At 35.0% G+C, this 17,335-nt stretch overlaps 1 protein-coding gene and 1 long non-coding RNA gene across 7 annotated transcripts; one reads left to right on the top strand and one right to left on the bottom strand.

Annotated features, from left to right (window-relative positions):
- The first annotated feature begins 496 nt into the window (after nt 1-496).
- Nucleotides 497-17,098, top strand: LOC110751148 (disease resistance protein At4g27190-like). Of its 5 annotated transcripts, XM_021951612.2 has the most exons (9): nt 497-878; nt 973-1,093; nt 2,131-2,167; nt 7,212-7,306; nt 11,337-14,136; nt 14,405-15,124; nt 15,234-15,874; nt 15,986-16,007; nt 16,773-17,098. In XM_021951612.2, exons 5-9 carry the CDS (start codon nt 11,398-11,400, stop codon nt 16,857-16,859), a joined length of 4,209 nt encoding a protein of 1,402 aa, XP_021807304.1. In that variant the 5' UTR covers nt 497-878; nt 973-1,093; nt 2,131-2,167; nt 7,212-7,306; nt 11,337-11,397; the 3' UTR covers nt 16,860-17,098. The 5 variants fall into 5 exon arrangements, with proteins under 5 accessions (XP_021807304.1, XP_021807442.1, XP_021807367.1 ...); XM_021951750.2 differs by lacking the exon at nt 7,212-7,306; XM_021951675.2 differs by lacking the exons at nt 497-878; nt 973-1,093; nt 2,131-2,167 and adding an exon at nt 4,485-4,648.
- On the bottom strand, nt 2,999-4,689 carry LOC110751642 (uncharacterized). Of its 2 annotated transcripts, XR_015825641.1 has the most exons (4): nt 4,586-4,689; nt 4,374-4,485; nt 4,038-4,221; nt 2,999-3,141 (listed from the first exon to the last, which is right to left on the bottom strand). It is a non-coding gene; the product is annotated as an uncharacterized LOC110751642 (long non-coding RNA). The 2 variants fall into 2 exon arrangements; XR_015825640.1 differs by lacking the exon at nt 2,999-3,141 and having other exon boundaries at nt 3,901-4,221.
- Nucleotides 17,099-17,335: the final 237 nt, after the last annotated feature.

Below are 17,335 nucleotides of genomic sequence, written 5' to 3'. Positions count from 1 at the left end.
GATTCAACTGTCTATAACTCAAGGGTCCAACACCGGATCCTTGAATTCTGGCGAACGTTGGTGTGCTTCTCTCTCCAATACAGTATGTAATTTTAAAGCAGTATGAGATTTTTCAAAAAAAATGATCGTATTATGCCTAGGAGCCCCAAGGCCCAAGGACCCAAGTCTTGATTATTTAAATATTATTATTAATCAAGCAAGCCAACCATGATAGCCTTCACTACCAAGCCCATCAGCCCACCAATTTTATTTAATTAGTATTAAGGTTTCATGCTTATAAAGCATGTGGAACCTTTTGTTTTCTCAAATGTCCCAGCTCCCCCATTTTTCTCCTCCTTTTTAGCCATCAATTATTGACCATGCATGTATATCCTGTGTGTCTTGACTCTTGAGAGGGAAAAATAACAGCCACGCATCTTGATTTCCAACAAGGCAAAGTTGAGTGGCAGATAAGGTGGAAAGCAAAGTATAAGGTGGAAAGCAAAGTTGATTGGCAGATAAGGTGGAAAGCAAAGTTTCAACACTCTCATCATCAGTATCTGGCTTTTGCCTCTTGGACTATAGAGAGGGTTTAGAGAGCAATATTGCCTCTTGGACTATAGAGAGCAATATTGCTGAGCTATATACGAGATAACAGATGTGAAGTGGATAAGAATAAGTGGGAGAGAACAGCAAGAAGCCATTCGGCTAAATTCTCTCAAATTGTTTTTGCTTTGTAATATCGGTTTTCTCTTCCTATTGTAAATGTCTGAGCTTGGGTTACTTGGGTATTTGGGAAATTGAGTGATAAATACTATTGAATGTTCTCATTGATTATAGTGGAATACTCTGTCGTCTCTAAACTGGATATAGGCATTGCTGAACCAGTATAAATCTTGGTATTCTTATTGTTGTTGTTGTTTTGTTCCTTTTATCTCTTGCCAGTTGTTTTTTATTTTTCACTCATAGTTGGTTGACGCTTCCGCACAACAGATCCATCTCATGTACGAAAACAAACGGGGAGTTCAAGTTTGGATGATAAAACGAAGGTGCAAGAGTGGAGATCTGCGTTGGCGAAAGTGGTAGATTTCTTTGGATGGAATTCTAAGGACTGGTATACATTAACTTCTATTATTTTCCACTGAAAAGTTCATAATTTTTTAGGGTTCGTTTATATATAGAATGTGTATGATGTTATATATGCATGAGTAGTTAATCACTTATGAACCCTTAATAAAAATATAATTTAGAGGGTAACTAAAAATCCCTATGATTCATCTATGCATATAAGATTATGAAATTAAAAAATGGTTACAATTAATTCTGTACCAAAAGAAAAGTTTAGGATTAATTAAATTCGCGGCAATCGTTTAATGTCCTTCAAATGCACAAGCACACAAAATTTAATTAGACAAATGGCTGAGATTAATTAACTTTAGTCAAAGATCAGCATTAGATTAATTAGTTTAAGTCAGATCCTATATTCTAAAATATTATTAATGTGATATGGAAAAAATTACGTCCTTCATCATTTAGTTATGTGGAGAACTCAGTTGGATTAGACTCCAATGTAAAATTTCAATCGATTTATTGTAAAGGGTTCCTCCATAAATCTCACTTAAAAGAGGTCAAGGATTCCTCCATAACCCCAAATTTCATAATTTCATCCTTTCTTAGTCTTCCCCTCTTGTCCATATTTGTAAGCAATGCATCCAATTCTTTTTCACTTTGTCCATTAAGTCAAGCTCTTCTTCACTTTTCTTTGCCTTGGCATAGAGGCTTGTTTTTTTTTGCTTTTGGGTATGAGATGCTTCTATATATATAACAAGCAAACATCGTATGTAATTAAGCCTTGGATCAGATGATTCTAGGAAATTCGGGTTTGCTTGGAACTATTTATTTATCATTCGGTTTAAAAATATATATATATATATATATATACATGACTTGCTTGGAATTACCTTATTCTCTTGAAGCAATGCTGGTTCGTTTTCTTGTCCTTGTCTATTTATAGTGTATAGTGGCTTTTCCATTTGAGTTCTCTGCTTATGCATGCTTTCATATTTCTCATAATTCAGTTGTTTGTATTGCCTTCTCCTTGATTGCCTCATCCTTGTGATTTTTCATTCAACGTTACGTTTCTCATAACAGTTGGTGGAGAAACTACACATATACAAGGATATTAGAGGTACGTACATCTTGGAAACTTTTTATCTTTGCACTATATGGTTGTTGGTTTTACTCTGATCCATTGAAAAAAACACACACACACAGAAATTAGATAATTTGATATATGTATATAGATGCAAATAGTATATCGATCTCGTGAAATATATATATTTTCATTGTCTTCGTACCTAAGAATTTCATGTGAAAAAACTGAAATAAGGTGTAGTATTAGGAATGACAAAGTGTTCAGTTTTCCAACAATACCCTTGAATTTTTTAATAAAAATTATTATTACTCACTATGTGAAAATTGACCTTTAGCTTCGGAGAATCTCCGTTGCTAAAGGTACCCAAGAATCGAAACTGATGCATATGATCTAGCTTTAACAGCCAAAAAGAGCGTTGACCTCTGATGTTTAGAGCTTTAATAGCATCAGGGAATATATCAGCACTGATGCTAAATACTTATTATAGCATCAAGAGTTTTGATTATACTGATGTGTGTTATGACTTACCACATCAGAAAAAATACTACTGTTGTGGCAACGTATGGTTTACGCCTTCATTTTTTATGTTTATGGTGAAGTGGAAAGCCTACAAATGGTTTTACTTTCTACAAATATTATTGACCCTTGTTATTATAGGCTTCGGTTCTCATAGAGTGCTGATGTTGATTTTAGAAATTACACTTTACTTTATTGCCCATTGCACAATAAAAAAAATAGAGTAATACAATTGGAATTCAATCATTTACAAAAAATACGGATTCACTATAATGTTCTCAAAAAACAAAGTGGAGAAATTGCAATGCATTTGTATTTCATTATAGACAGAAAAGACAAAAATAGCCTCCCTTTTACAGTTAAAAAAATATGAAACACTAGATAGTAGATACCAACAACATGATGAAGCCCAGTAAACCTTGTACTGTAACCATCAACAAGCAGAGCCGAAACATCTCCCACCCCCAGTATTCTGACTGTATTATTATTACCTGCAAACAACAAAGGCCCCAATTTATAGTTTAAAATATGTGAAATAAGAACAATGACACTTACACGAATCAAGAGGAGAAGAGGAACAATGACACTTACTGCATGCAGCCTAAGCAAAATTGAATTAAAAAAACCTCAAGTAAAAGGAGAAAGGGAGAAATCAAAACAGATCTTTGTTGATAATGCCCAAATCCAACAAAATGTAAACATATATCTGATTATAGCATATTCTTATGCATTGTTGCCATGTATTTAAATGTACGCAAGACGATCAACAACTAGAACAACTAGAGCAAAAATAGATGGTGGAAATCATTAACACAACACTTCAAGTTCTCACTTCTTCTCAGTAACACCACCAGACCTGCACATGAACAATTACACAACCAACACAAACAGCATATAAATCCTGTAACGTAATCAAACCACCAAAGACAATGTGAAAATGAAAAGTTGGGCTCCCCAAAAACAAGCTACTCTCATCATACAATATGTTAGTCCAATTAAATAGCTGAAAAAAGAATCAGAAACAGATTTCCATTCGCCGGACGAGCAAACTAACTCAAATGCTACAAACATGGCACACAAAAACAGAGTTGACACCAAAAACCACTCTATTACAAACAAATTTTGATATTGATTGCAATGGTACCAAAACTAATTCGTAACATTGAGTTTGATAATATTTATGCGCATTTACGCCATCCAAATAACATGAGGTTCTTTAACTCAAGCTGGTTTAACTCCTTTTTCACACATTTGTCTTAACATATTCAAAAAATACTTCAATCCAGTCCTCCACCACTTATGAAATAAAGGGCAAAGAAAAACACAACCAAATAAATTGACTATAACACAAAAATGCAAAAGCCATATGAAAACATATCAAACACACAGCGAGGGCTTGGACATCTCTTCTTCTTAGCTCTCTTGTGGGTACCCCACTTCCTCTTGGCCACCTTAAGAGCACGCTTGTCCTTACCAACCTTCAAAAGCTCAGTGATCCTCTTCTCATATGGAGCAAAACCAGCAACTTCCGTAATCAGGTTCCTCACGAAATGCACCCTCTTGCTTCTTTTCTTCAATATCAAAACCAACAAAGCATAGAAATTTTAGTATTATTCACACTACTTCATCACAAAATCAAGACCCAAACAACAAAAGAATATAAAGACAATCCCAGAAATCAAATAAACTTGTATGAACAATCAGTGACCAAACAAAAACATACCCCTTTGCGGTCAGATGGGCGAGGAGCCAATTCACGCTTGGTGACGATGTGGCCTTTGTTCAGAGTTCAGACCAACGAAGATCCCGCTCTTGGGCGCAGCAGGAGCCATTTCCTGTACTAAAAAGCTTCAGTATTCAACAAAACCATCTAACACAAACACAATAGAAGGATGCTTAGTAAGTGATACTGGGAAATTTGAGCGAGATTGGTACCTCCGATTTACCTCAGATCTGGATAATGGCGACGATGAAGCTCGAGAGGTTGAAATCGCATGAGTAAATTACTAAGCCCCTTGCCAATTGGTTTTCTTTTTTAGTTTTTAGAATTAAGAAAAGAAAAAATGGGTAGATATTTTCCATAAAAGTAGGATTCATTATCTGATTTTGTTTTTAATTTTAATTTTTTTAATTGTGAATTTACCATATTATCCTCATTTAATTATAATTTCAATTCTTAATGTTTGAATTAATCAAGGGCATTTTCTGGTATTTTGAAATGCGACGTGTGAAGGAATTTAAGGATACATAATTTAATAATTTAACAATAACTGAATCCGTGTATAATTAAATAATTTAATGAAGTTCGATAATTAACCCTAGTTAATTAACAACAACCAGATTTTAGGATTGTTCTTCTTTGAGTTGAAAATGTTATGTCGTTGTCTTTAAAAAATAAAATAAAAAGATAAACGAATCTTTTATATCATAAATTCATTAATTAATGTGTCGCGCTCCGAATCTGGGGTAGACTAGAGTAGAAATCTAGAGCCGAGTGTGTGATAAATAAAAGATAAATTAAAAGAGCTTAAACTATGGATCAGAATAAATTTCTCTTATAAAATAACTCCAAAATCTTACAAAAATACTAGAATTAAATAAAGATTTATCATTATCATATAATTCAACCTTAACTGGTTTAGTCATTGACTCTACCACTAATTCATCTAGGAAAAAAAATTAAAAGGGTGAGGGATGATCAAACCACCGCTCAGAGAATAGATTATGTAATGTGCCAGTCAAGCAACGTTGTTTTACACACTCAAAAAAATATCATGAAAAAATACACCAATTAACATCATATCAAATCATCACTTCTGATGCAGCGAAGCGGCAACAAGTTGTTGTCCAGCATCCCAAACAGTCCCAAAATACAGAGCCTAGAAGGATAAAGCTATATAATAGAAGTTGGAATGAAGATAATTGAGTTTTAGAGGTCAAAAATCCCAAAAGCAACTCTATAGACTAAAAGGACTTAAATTATGGATCAGAAACTTAACATCCAGAATTCTTGAAGCCTTTGTCCTTTTGTTTCCCTTTGCAAACAAAATTGCTGCACTGTTGTCATTCCATAGTTGTATGGGTCTATGTATAGACTCAGCTACACTCAATCTAGTGATAAAATTCTTTAACCACATAGCTTGAGAAATAGCCTCATAAGAGGCGAAGAATTCAGCTAACATTGTAGATGCAACTGTGAGAGGTTGCTTGATACTTCTCCATGATACAACAACACGTGCAAATATGAACACATACTGTGATGTTGATCTGAGATCATCCTTATAACCTGCAAAATCAGCATTTGCAAAACCTTCTAATTTCAAATTATTACTTTTTCTTAAAACCAATTTGTAATATTTGGTTCTCTGTAAATATCTCAACACTTTCTTGCCTGCAATCCAATGATCTTGTCCAGGATTAGATTGAAATCAACCTAGCACACTAATAGGAAAGGCTATGTCAAGTCTAGTGCAGACTTGTGCATACATAAGATTGCCTATTAAGGAGGCATAAGGTTTGTCATTCATCTAAATTTTCTCTTATTCAGTCCTTAGTGCCTGTTCCTTGCTCAAATTTTCTTCTTTTGAAATAGGCATATCAGTTCCACCACATCCTTGCATATTGAATCTCTGTAGTACCTTTTTTATATAATTCTTCTGTGATAATCCAAGAACCCATTTCTCTCGATTCCTGCTAATTTCAATTCCCAAAACATAGGATGCTTCACCAGTCATTTCAAAATGTTTAGACAGTAATTCCTTACAGTTATGTAACATTGATAAATCTGTGCATGCCAATAAGATGTCATCCACATATAATACCAATATGATGAAATTCCTGCCACTCTTCTTCATGTAATTGCATTCATCCAATGAATTTTCTGTCAAAACCATATTGATTAACAAATTTATCAAATTTGATATACCACTATCTAGAAGCTTGCTTAAGACCATAAATCAATTTACACAGTATACTAGATTTTCTCCCTTCTCTTGAATGAAACCTTCTGGTTGTTTCATATATATTCCCTCTTCTAGATTTCCAATCAAGAATGCAGTCTCTACATCTATTCGATGTAAGTGTAAATCGAAATGTTCTACCAATGCCATGATTACTCTAAATGAGTCTTTAGTTGAAACTGGTGAATAGATTTCATTGTAATCTATCCCTTCTTGCCATGTGTATCCTTTGGCAACTAGTCTTGCCTTATATCCATCAATTTGTCCCTTAGGGTTTCTCTTGGTTTTGAAAACCCATTTGCAGCCTATAGGTTTGCAATTTTGTGGCAAGTTCACTAGTTCCCACACACCATCTTTCTCCATAGTGTTAATTATGATTTCATAGTTCCCCACCAGTTTTCACTTTTCTCATTGGACATTGCTTGCATATAGTTAATGGGATCTTCAATTGCATTCACATCATACTTAGATTCTTGTAAATATACATAGTAGTCATCAGGTAGTGCTCTTTTCCTTGGTCTTTGTGATATTCCTAACTCTATGTCCATGTGTTCATGGTTTTGTTCTGCTGGTTGATTTTCATTTGTGTTTTCTGGTGGCAGAACTTGTTGTTCTTGAGTTTCTTGTTCAAGTATCATTGGATCTCCAACTATTTCATCTTCCTGTACAGATTGCGTGCTACTCAAGTCAAAGCTAGGTAACACAAGAATTCTGTTATCTGCATTAGAATTCACTGTGTCACCATTTTCTACAAATCTGGTTATATTTTGAGGGTAGTAAAATCTGTAGCCTTTAGTTCTTTTTGGATAGCCAACAAAATAGCCACTGACTGTTCTTGAATCCAACTTCTTTTCCATAGGATTGTATGATTTTGCTTCAACTTTACATGTTTAGTAGGTACTCTATTCAATATATAATTTTCTGTTTTCGATGCTTCTCCCCAGAATAACCTAACACTAACTTTGGTAAAAAATGGTTGCGGTGAAGGTATAGAAATATTCTTCTCCTATGCAGTCCTTTAACTTTCTCTAGATGGGGTGAGTTATTAATATGAGTGTGTCTTGACTGCTACGAAAGGGACCTCTATATATATGTGTTGCGTAGATACAGCTGCACCAAAATGGATTCAGTTGCATCCTCAACTTGTGATACTCGCAAGTGCACGAGCCGTTTGGTAGTATAGCATATGTAAGTGCGAGGTTGATCCCACGAGGATTGGTGATTGAATGATCCAATTCATTTTTCCTACACAAAACAGAAATGAAAAAGAAAGGAAATAAATAAAACAAGGAAGAAAGAAATAACTAACTCAAGCAGATAAGTTCCCAAGTTCAATTAGATTAATGGATTGATTCTAGCTAAAGTATGATTAAGCCATGGTGTGTGGTCATAACCTTGTGTTCCTAATTCCCTAATTTGATCATTTGTTGTCTAACCTAAAATTAAGCATTAGGAACCCATTAAGCATAGAAGAACATTTTAAACAACCAAGTATGTATCTAATCCCTGTTGTCGAATGTTCATACATACTCTTCCTATTCATAGTTCAATTCGAATTAAAGCATGGTGTCTACTCTTAATTCAAACCAAGATAGCTAACATGCAAGCCTAAATGGTGATCAATCATTCAAACTAGCATATTAACTTATAAGCATAATGAATAAGAACATGAACCATAATTGAAACTTGGAAACTAATTCAACTTGAAAACTTAAGAAAAGAATTTACATAATGAAAAGTAAAGTGGAACTAAGAAAAACTTAAGGAGAATTTCAGCACAAATATTTCATTACAACAATTGAAAACTAGAAAATGAAACTAAGAGAATTTGAGGGAGAGAAGGGAGGGGAGCTCTAGAGAAGTGTTTGAGAGCTCCCCCCCTTGGGGTGTGTTTACAAGCTTGAGAAACCTCACTATATATAGGCCTAAGGAAGCTGAAAATCTGAATTAAGTATGGCTAATGCATACAACACTTGTTTTATAAAATCTGAAATGGTTGATGCACTTCACTAATGCATACAACACTTGCATTATAAAATCTGAATTGGTTGATGCACTTCACTAATAAATCCCACCAGCAGCCCTAGCTCATCTTCATGTCACCATGACCAAGCTTCCAACCAGAAATAATAGCTAATCCTGAGGTCAGCATGACCAGAAACTTCAAGGGCTTACGAATTGGGCTTCCCTTAAGCAAATTAAGACTTTAAGCACTCAAACTTGAAGTTCAGAATGTCTTCTTTCCAGCCATATATCATTTGGGCCAATCCAAGGTCGGAGGAGGAAGTTAAGGCCAAAACAAATTGCTAACTCATTTTGCGCGCTAATAAAATCCATCCTGAGCATGGCTCTGTGTTTGCTAGGTAACAGACTCCACAATTATCCAATGGGGCTGCATTTCGGATATGTTATAGTATACACCCATTGGAACAACTTTCATGAAGAATGTGGCCTCATCCGAGCTATGTAGGTTGCTGAAACAAAGCTTGCAATATGACCTACGAAACTGGGCTGGCAGGGGACTGTAGCCAAAATTGAGTTTGTCTTTAAGCTCTTCATCCATTCATCTAAATTAGGCCCTAACATGCATGGATTGCATCATTTACTATCCAAAGCCATCATTATTACCTAAAGCTCAATGAACTGAAAGATAAACACAAAAAGGATTAAAAGCACAAGTTTAACTCAAAAACATAACCAAATCATAAGCTAGAAGGGTACAAAACGATATACAATTATGAACCGATCAATATGCATTGCTTAAGTATTTGCCCATAGAAGAACACTTAAACAAATCCTGATTACACTAGGATAGAATGTTTTAATCCATGTAGGATTAGGAATCTTCAAAGCTCTAGTTTTCTAATTAAACTGCACTTTAAACTAGAACTGCAGATATTCTCGAGTTCTGTTTCTTGATTAATACTAAACTGCAACTACTTATGTGATTAGAAGACCATTCTAATATGGTTTATTACAATGTAATGTCTTACAGTTTTACCATAGGTTTCCATTCTCTAGACTTGCCTATGAATCTAAATAATCTCTGCATGCATATTTCCACAAAAATCAGCAACTTCAATTTTAATTCCTCCACCATTCAAACCCAATGCACGAACCAACTGCTCTTCCAATCCACCTCGATCACCATCACCACGGTTGCATTTCAGAATCTCCATATAGGAATATGTGAATTTCTGTCTTTGGAGGGCTTGCACCGCTCTCGACATATCTTCCATTATACGTTGCATCTCAGTCATCTATCTGTGTTGGGCTTAGTTCCCTTGTCCACAACCTCTACCATGACCAATCATGGTGTGGAGGAAGGATTTTCCTAGCCTCTGGTACCAATTTGATGCAGGGTAGGGTCTATAAGTTGTTGTCTAGTGAACCAACCAGTCCCAAAATACATATAATAAAATGATAAAGCTATAGATCTATAGAAGTTAGAATGAAGATAATTGAGTTCTAGGTCAAATATAAAGAAACTGTAGCGACTAAAGTTTGGAATTATATGCATACAAAATTGAATACATGAGTCTCTTAATAGTCTATTTATACTAGAGTAAAGCAAGCTAGCAATCTTATCCCTTGGTTTCTTAAGAAAACCTAATTGGCAAAGGAAATTAAAAACCAATAAAACTAGAAATTCAATATAGCTAAATCGTAGTAAGAATAGGAGAAGACGATTAACAAATGAGATTTTCTATTTAAACCTCATACTTCTCTTAGTTCACCCCATCTTTTAATTTAAATTTTCACAATTTCTAAGAAAACCCCACTATCTTCCCAAACTACCCTTAAATACACCCCAAACTGAAAAAATAAGAAATAAAATAGATTTTCTATTTAAACCCCACAATTTTCTTTGTTCCCAGCGGAAAAAAACACAAACAAATGGAACCCCAAACCTGAAATTTAATACTTTCTAGAGAAAGAGAACGACTTTACCTCTCTCCAAGAACTGTAATTGGAATTCCAACACTTCGGTATTGTTGAGTTGAGAACTTGAGAGACAGAGAGAGAGAGAGAGTTTGTAAACAGGAAGTTGGAAGGAGCTTGTGGTTGGGGAAGGTAGGGTATAATCATCTGGCAATAGGATGTAGAGGAGTTTGTATTTTTCTAAAACTTAATATGAAAAGTGGTGGGGTGTGTGGGGTGTGTGTATAGATGTACTAGAGTTAATTATTAAGTTGGAATACCTTTTTTATCTTTTTACACAATAATAAAATTTACAGCTTAATGATTTAAGTACTGAGGTGAACTAAGAGAAGTGTAGGGTTTAAATAGAAAATCTCTTAACAAATTAACTTGTTAATTTAATATAGCTAAGACTTTATATAAAACATTAAAACTTATCCTTTTGGTTCCAATGGAGGCTAATAATAAAAAAAGGCGTAGTCAAATAAAATAAAATTTTAATAGATGTATATAATCAACCTATGTATTTAATTTTCACATAATCAAAACCTTAATCCCTTTAAAGAAACATAATCTTCGGAAAGGTAAAAATTTAAACATAAAAATTTAAGTACAAAAGATGGCTTTCATTTTTTTTGTTTTTTATGTACAAAAGATGTCACATTTAAGGCAATAAAAATTTGGTTGATAATGGTAAAATCGTACAAATTGTTCAAATAAATATAAAATATATGCAACATAAAATTTTGCCAAAAACAGCCAACCCTATTTTTATATTGATCTATTTTTCATTGGACTTTGTATAGATTGGGAAGACAAGATACAGAGATAAGCATTTCATCTACGTGTCTTTGATCTCACAAGGAAATGGATATTGTTATTTCAATTGCGTCCAAAATTGCAGAGTCCTTGGTGACACCAATAGGCAGAGAATTTGGCTATTTGATTTACTATGATACCAACATGAAAGATCTAAAGGATGAACTTAAACAGCTTTTTGAGATGAAAGATGGGGTGCAAGAATTGGTTAATGCTGCCAAAAGGAATGGTGAAGTTATCAACTCTGATGTTCAAAGTTGGCTAACAAGTGTTAACAAGTTAATTCAGAAAGTGTCGCATTTTGAGGAAGAAGTCAGCATGAAAAGGCGATGCTTGTACCGGTGGAACATAAGTAGGAAAGCCACTAAGATTACACAAGATGTTCGTCATCTCCAAAAAGAAAGAACATTCAATAATAATGTTGCCCATCCTGCACCTCCACCGATGATATGGTCAACATTCAAAGAAGGTTTTAAGGATTTTAAATCCAGAATGACATGTGTGAATAGCGTGATTGAGGTTTTGAAGAATGAAGAAGTTAGAATGATTGGGATTTGTGGTATGGGTGGTGTGGGTAAAACCACAATGGTGAAGGAAATCATCAAAAGATTGGCAGGATTGAAAGTATTCGATAATGTTGTGATGGCAGTTGTGTCCCAAAGCCCAAGCATTCGAAAGATTCAATCAGAAATTGCAGACGAGCTGGGATTTACATATGACAGGGAGGATAGCGAAACTGGAAGAGCACGAAGGCTCTACGGAAGACTCAAGCAAATAAATAAGATCCTGATTGTATTAGATGATGTGTGGACAGAGCTCGATTTTGAGGCTATTGGACTTCCTTATGGACCTCATAAAGGGTGCAAAGTTCTATTGACCTCACGAAACTTGGAAGTGTGCAATGCAATGGGAAGTCAAGAAATTTTTACAATCCCAGTTTTAACACCAGAGGAATCATGGGAACTCTTCCGTGAAATGGTAGGTGAACCCTTGGACTATCCTGATTTGGCAAAACAAGTCACGAATGAGTGTGGAGGTTTACCTATTGCTATTATAACTGTTGCGAAAGCACTAGAAAATAAGAGGAAGCATGAATGGGTTGATGCCCTCAAGCAGCTACAAAGTTCAGCTCCTGAAAGCATCCCTTCGATGAATGACAGAGTTTATTCAAACATACGATGGAGTTATGATAGATTGGAGAGTGATGAAGCGAAGTCATGCCTTTTGCTTTGTAGTTTATTTCCTGAAGATTATGATATTCCAATTGAATATTTGGTTAGATATGGCTGGGGTCGAGGGTATTTTAGTAACATTGATTCGGTGGACGAAGCAAGAAATAGAGTGCATTCTTTGGTTGACAAACTTCAAAGAAGGTTTTTGTTGCTAGATAGTGAACGGAAAGACCATACCAAGATGCATGACATAGTTCGTGATGTTGCCATATCAATTGCCTCAAGAGATCCACATAGATTTCTAATAAGAAATGATGCGAAAAAGAAAGGGTGGCCAGAGAAATACGACCATTGCACAACAATCTCATTGATACCAATTAATATTTATGAGATCCCAGTTGGTCTGGAGTGTCCAAAACTTGAGCTTCTACACTTAGAAGACGAACATTATTCGTTAAATAGCATGGAAAATGACATGTGTGAAGGGATGAAAAAGCTGAAGGTATTAGGCATGGGTGGGATATCAGCCTTGCCAAGTTCACTAGGAGTACTGAAGAGCCTTCGAACCTTGTCCCTAAATGGTTGTCGTTATTTAACAGATATATCTGATGTTATTGGAAGATTGGAAAATTTAGAGATCCTCAGCTTTCGTAATTGCTCTAGAATCTTAGAGTTGCCGAGGGAAATTGGACTTCTTAAACATTTAAGGTTGTTAGATATCACGGATTGTTATAATCTTGAGAAAATTCCACATGGTCTCTTATCGAGCTTATCTAGTCTTGAAGAGTTGTATATGGAAAATAGTTTTCGCAAATGGGAACGATCAGCAGCAGAAAGCGAAGATAAGAGGATGGCAAGCCTTGTTGAGGTGATGTCTTTGTCTAATCATTTGAAGGTTTTAGTCATAGATATACCCAATTTCAACTTCTTTCCAAAATACTTTTACTTGACAATCCAGACAACAATAAGATTCCACATATCCAATCAGTTGGGATTTTCAACAACTCCATCAACAATTCATGGTTGTTATGCATTCGAAAATAAGTTGGATATTGTTAAAAGTGATGCAACGGAATTCATGGAGATTCAAATTGTTCGACTCTTATTTAAGAAATGTGAAGATTTACTCTTGGGTGAGATTAAGAATTTAAAGCATGTCCTCAATGAATTAGACCAAGAGGGATTGCGACACTTAAAAGTTTTAACAATTCGGAACTGCCCTGAGATAGAATACCTTGTAAATGGAGCAAGTTGGATTCAACAAACAGCCTTCCCTCTCATCCAATCAATCGAACTCATTGGGATGCCCAAGCTAAAAGCAATATGCCACGACCAACTTCCACAGAGCTCTTTTATCAACTTAAGATCTCTTGTATTAAGTGAATGCCCTGTTTTAAAATATGCCTTTTCTCTATCAGTAGCAAGCAACTTGGTTCAACTCCAAAGCTTACTTGTTAGCTTATGTCACCAAATGAAAGAAATCGTCTCAAAGGAGTGGAGGGAAGATGAGACGGCATTCGTTGGTTTCCCTAAATTAACAAATTTGACACTCTGGGGTATATCTAATGAATTCGTTGGTTTCTACGAAGCCAACAAGCTATACTCCAACCATGAGGTATGTTACATATATAACTTATTATTTCGATGCTTGAATAGTATAATTGTTATGTTAATTGTTTGTGCCTCAATTTTATTTTGAGACATCAGAGAGGTTTTGTCCTCCGATTAAAATTTGGTTTTATTAATATTTTAATATGAAGTCATATTGAAGTAATTTAAATAATAATAATAGAGCTTGGTATTAATTTCATTTTTGAGAGGATGTCTGAAGTTGATCTATAAAATGTTTCTTTAAATATTTATTAATTAATGAATCTTTTCAGGTAACAACGCCTAAGGATCAAAATGTGGTAGGAACTTCATATGATGTGCATCAATCTTCTAGAAGCTTTGAAAGAGCAGTATTTCCATCAAAGTGCATTTTATGGTTACAAAATCTAGAAGAAGTGGAACTATATAATGCCAATGTAGATGTGTTATTTGATCTGAAAGGCCACATGGTTCCAGCATTTTCTCATTTACGAAAATTGGAGATTTTATTGGAATCTCCATGTCAACACCTTTGGAAGAACATTCCGTGTGGATTCCAGGGCTTCCAAAACTTAAGATATTTAAAAATAGAAGATTGTCGTGATCTTGAAGAGCTCAACATAGCGGAATGCAGGAAAATGGAAACTATAGTCAGATCCGCAGATGAAAATGAAAAAGAGGATCAGACGGGCATGACTTTGTTTCCCAAACTAAATAGTTTTGATCTAAACGGGCTTCGGAGTCTTGAGAGTCTTTGTCCTGATGCTTCTACTTCTTTATGGTCAGCCGCCAAAGTTATGTCTGTGCAAAGATGCGACAAACTGAAGACATTGGTTTCAGTAATTCCACAAATAAAAAAGTTGGAGAAAGATTCAACAGCTCATCACGAAGACGAAGACGAAGGTATTTCATCAGGATCTTGTGGATGTACACCTTATTCATGTGGCCCAATGACCGAACCTACTTCAAGAAGAAATGTTGTTCAAATATTGCCACGTCCAGTCAATCAAGAGGTAAGCATTTCAATTTACTATTATTTTACAATTGAGAATGACAATGACATTGCCATATTGAAATTATATAAATTATATACGGTTGCTCAATTGATGTTTGATTTTCTAGGTTGCACCAACAAATCTTGATCAAGACTCAAATGATTACGATAATCTAGAACGTCTTTCTGTACTATCTTGTGAGTCATTGGAAGTTGTTTTCCAACTCAAGGGACCAAAGGCTGTGGAAAGCCACAATGTGCAAGCATTCAATAAGTTGTGTTACTTGTCGTTAAACTATTTGCCAAGTTTAATGCACGTATGGGAAACGGGCGGTTCACAACATATCACAGGCTTCGGAAACTTGACATTCTTAGGTGTATCCGACTGTGGCAGTTTGCGATATTTGTTCTTGTCAACTGTAGCCAAGCTCCTTGTGAGTTTAAAGGACTTAAAAGTTGGGAATTGTGAGAAGATTGAACAAGTTATTGCAAAAGCAGACACTGAATGTGCTGATCAGGAAATTACATTTCCTCAACTGAATTCCATGAGGCTTGAAAATCTACCAAACCTCATTTGTTTCTCTACTGAAGCTTATACTTTGAAGTTGCCATCTTTGATGGAATTGACGGTTGAAAGATGTCCAGATTTAAGAACATTTGCTTCTAAGGTTGTCAACACACATCCTAGAATCCAAGTACACACATGGTTGGGAAAGTCTGAGTGGATGGGGGACCTCAATAGCACTATAGGGAACATTCACGAAAAAAGGTATGCTCCTGAATGTTTACTGGTGTTTAGTCAATAATATAACAATAAAAGTGTTTCTTTTTCAAACCTGATTGCATCTCAATAATACACATTCTTTTCTTTTGAATACAGGGAAACACAGAGAAGTGCAGAGGTGAGTATATATATGTTGCCATCTCCAACTTCTATATTAAGGAAACACTGATGTTTGCAAATCTTACTAAAAAAAAATACGCCATATTATGCCATATTAAGGAAAGAATTAAATTGAGTTAGCAAGATCAAATTACGGTTCTAATGATATAAACAAACAAAATAATTAGGTGTGAGATTATTTAAGCTTCGATTTGACAATAAATTACAATGTATTTCATGTGTGTTTGAGGTTTTTTTTAATTCAAGTGTTCTATCATTGCGATATAGTAGACGAAAACAAAACAAACAACCTAATTTTGATGTGGTATCTCCTTAGAACATCTCCAATGGGCTCCTACCTAAATGAGATTCTAAGTTAAAATTTAGAGAATGTCAGGAACCCAACTCCAAATATGCTCATGTCTTGATTATTAAAATAAGGAGACCCCTGGTTGCTCTAAAATATGAGAGAGAAATGTACCCTTATATTTGTACATCGTTCTCTTCACCCCCTCTCTCTTGTTGAACAAAATACTTCTTCTTGCAAGCCAAATCACACAAAGGAAATCATTAAGACGGGGTTTCTAGATGGCTAGGATTTACTGTTTTTAGAAGTGCATGCATTTTGCATCTCCATATGATGATATATAGGAATTGACTGTTTTTAGAAGTGCATGCATCCTTCTCTTTAGCTTTGTATATATGCCACCATTTGTCACATTCGATTTTAGTATAAGCTGATGAGTATTATTTTTCTAGTTTAATATTGTTTCCTTCTTTTCAGCACGTTGATGAGGAGGATGAGTTCTCTTCTGAAGAATATAATGAGGAACAAGTTGATGAGGAGGTGAATACAGACTCTACAGAGTGAGTTCTTGAAGTATGGAATAACAAGTTGCAATTCGACATCTCTAACCTCATCAATTCTTGAGAAACAATCCTATTTCAATTCCAAGTATTGAAGTGTATTATAATTCATGTACTGGATTTCATTTGTATATCATTCAAATGTTTGAGCAGATCTGATGGTTAAAGCATAAGTTCATGTATTTTTTAGAGTTATCAAGGATTGATGTTAAATTCTCTCTTCAAATAAATCGTTCTTGAAGATCCCTCTGCTACAATTTTTTCGACTTTGTTTGCCTCTGGAGTAAAAACAGGTCAAAATGGAGGAAAAACTGGTACACCAGCATTCCGCTGCAAGAAATGCCGAAGAATTGTTGCATTGCAGGACAATGTTGTGGATCACATTCCAGGCGAGGGTGGGAAATCATTTGAGTGGCAAAAGCGAAAAAGTAGCATAAAACTCATGTTTATAGGACTGCATAAAACCAATTATTTTGAAAG

This window comes from Prunus avium, chromosome 7, assembly GCF_965620075.1.
Source record: "Prunus avium chromosome 7, drPruAviu1.hap1.1, whole genome shotgun sequence".
Taxonomy (NCBI): Eukaryota; Viridiplantae; Streptophyta; class Magnoliopsida; order Rosales; family Rosaceae; genus Prunus; species Prunus avium.
Note: the sequence above shows the minus strand (reverse complement) of the source record. Positions and strands in the feature narration are given on the sequence as shown.

What these genes read in the sequence shown, in the direction of transcription:
- LOC110751148 (XM_021951750.2), top strand. Translation starts at nt 11,398, where the DNA reads ATGGATATTGTTATTTCAATTGCGTCCAAAATTGCAGAGTCCTTGGTG. An exon ending in CACGTCCAGTCAATCAAGAG is followed by an intron (nt 15,125 to 15,233) that starts GTAAGCATTTCA and finishes TTGATTTTCTAG; the next exon opens with GTTGCACCAACAAATCTTGA. An exon ending in AAACACAGAGAAGTGCAGAG is followed by an intron (nt 16,008 to 16,772) that starts GTGAGTATATAT and finishes CCTTCTTTTCAG; the next exon opens with CACGTTGATGAGGAGGATGA.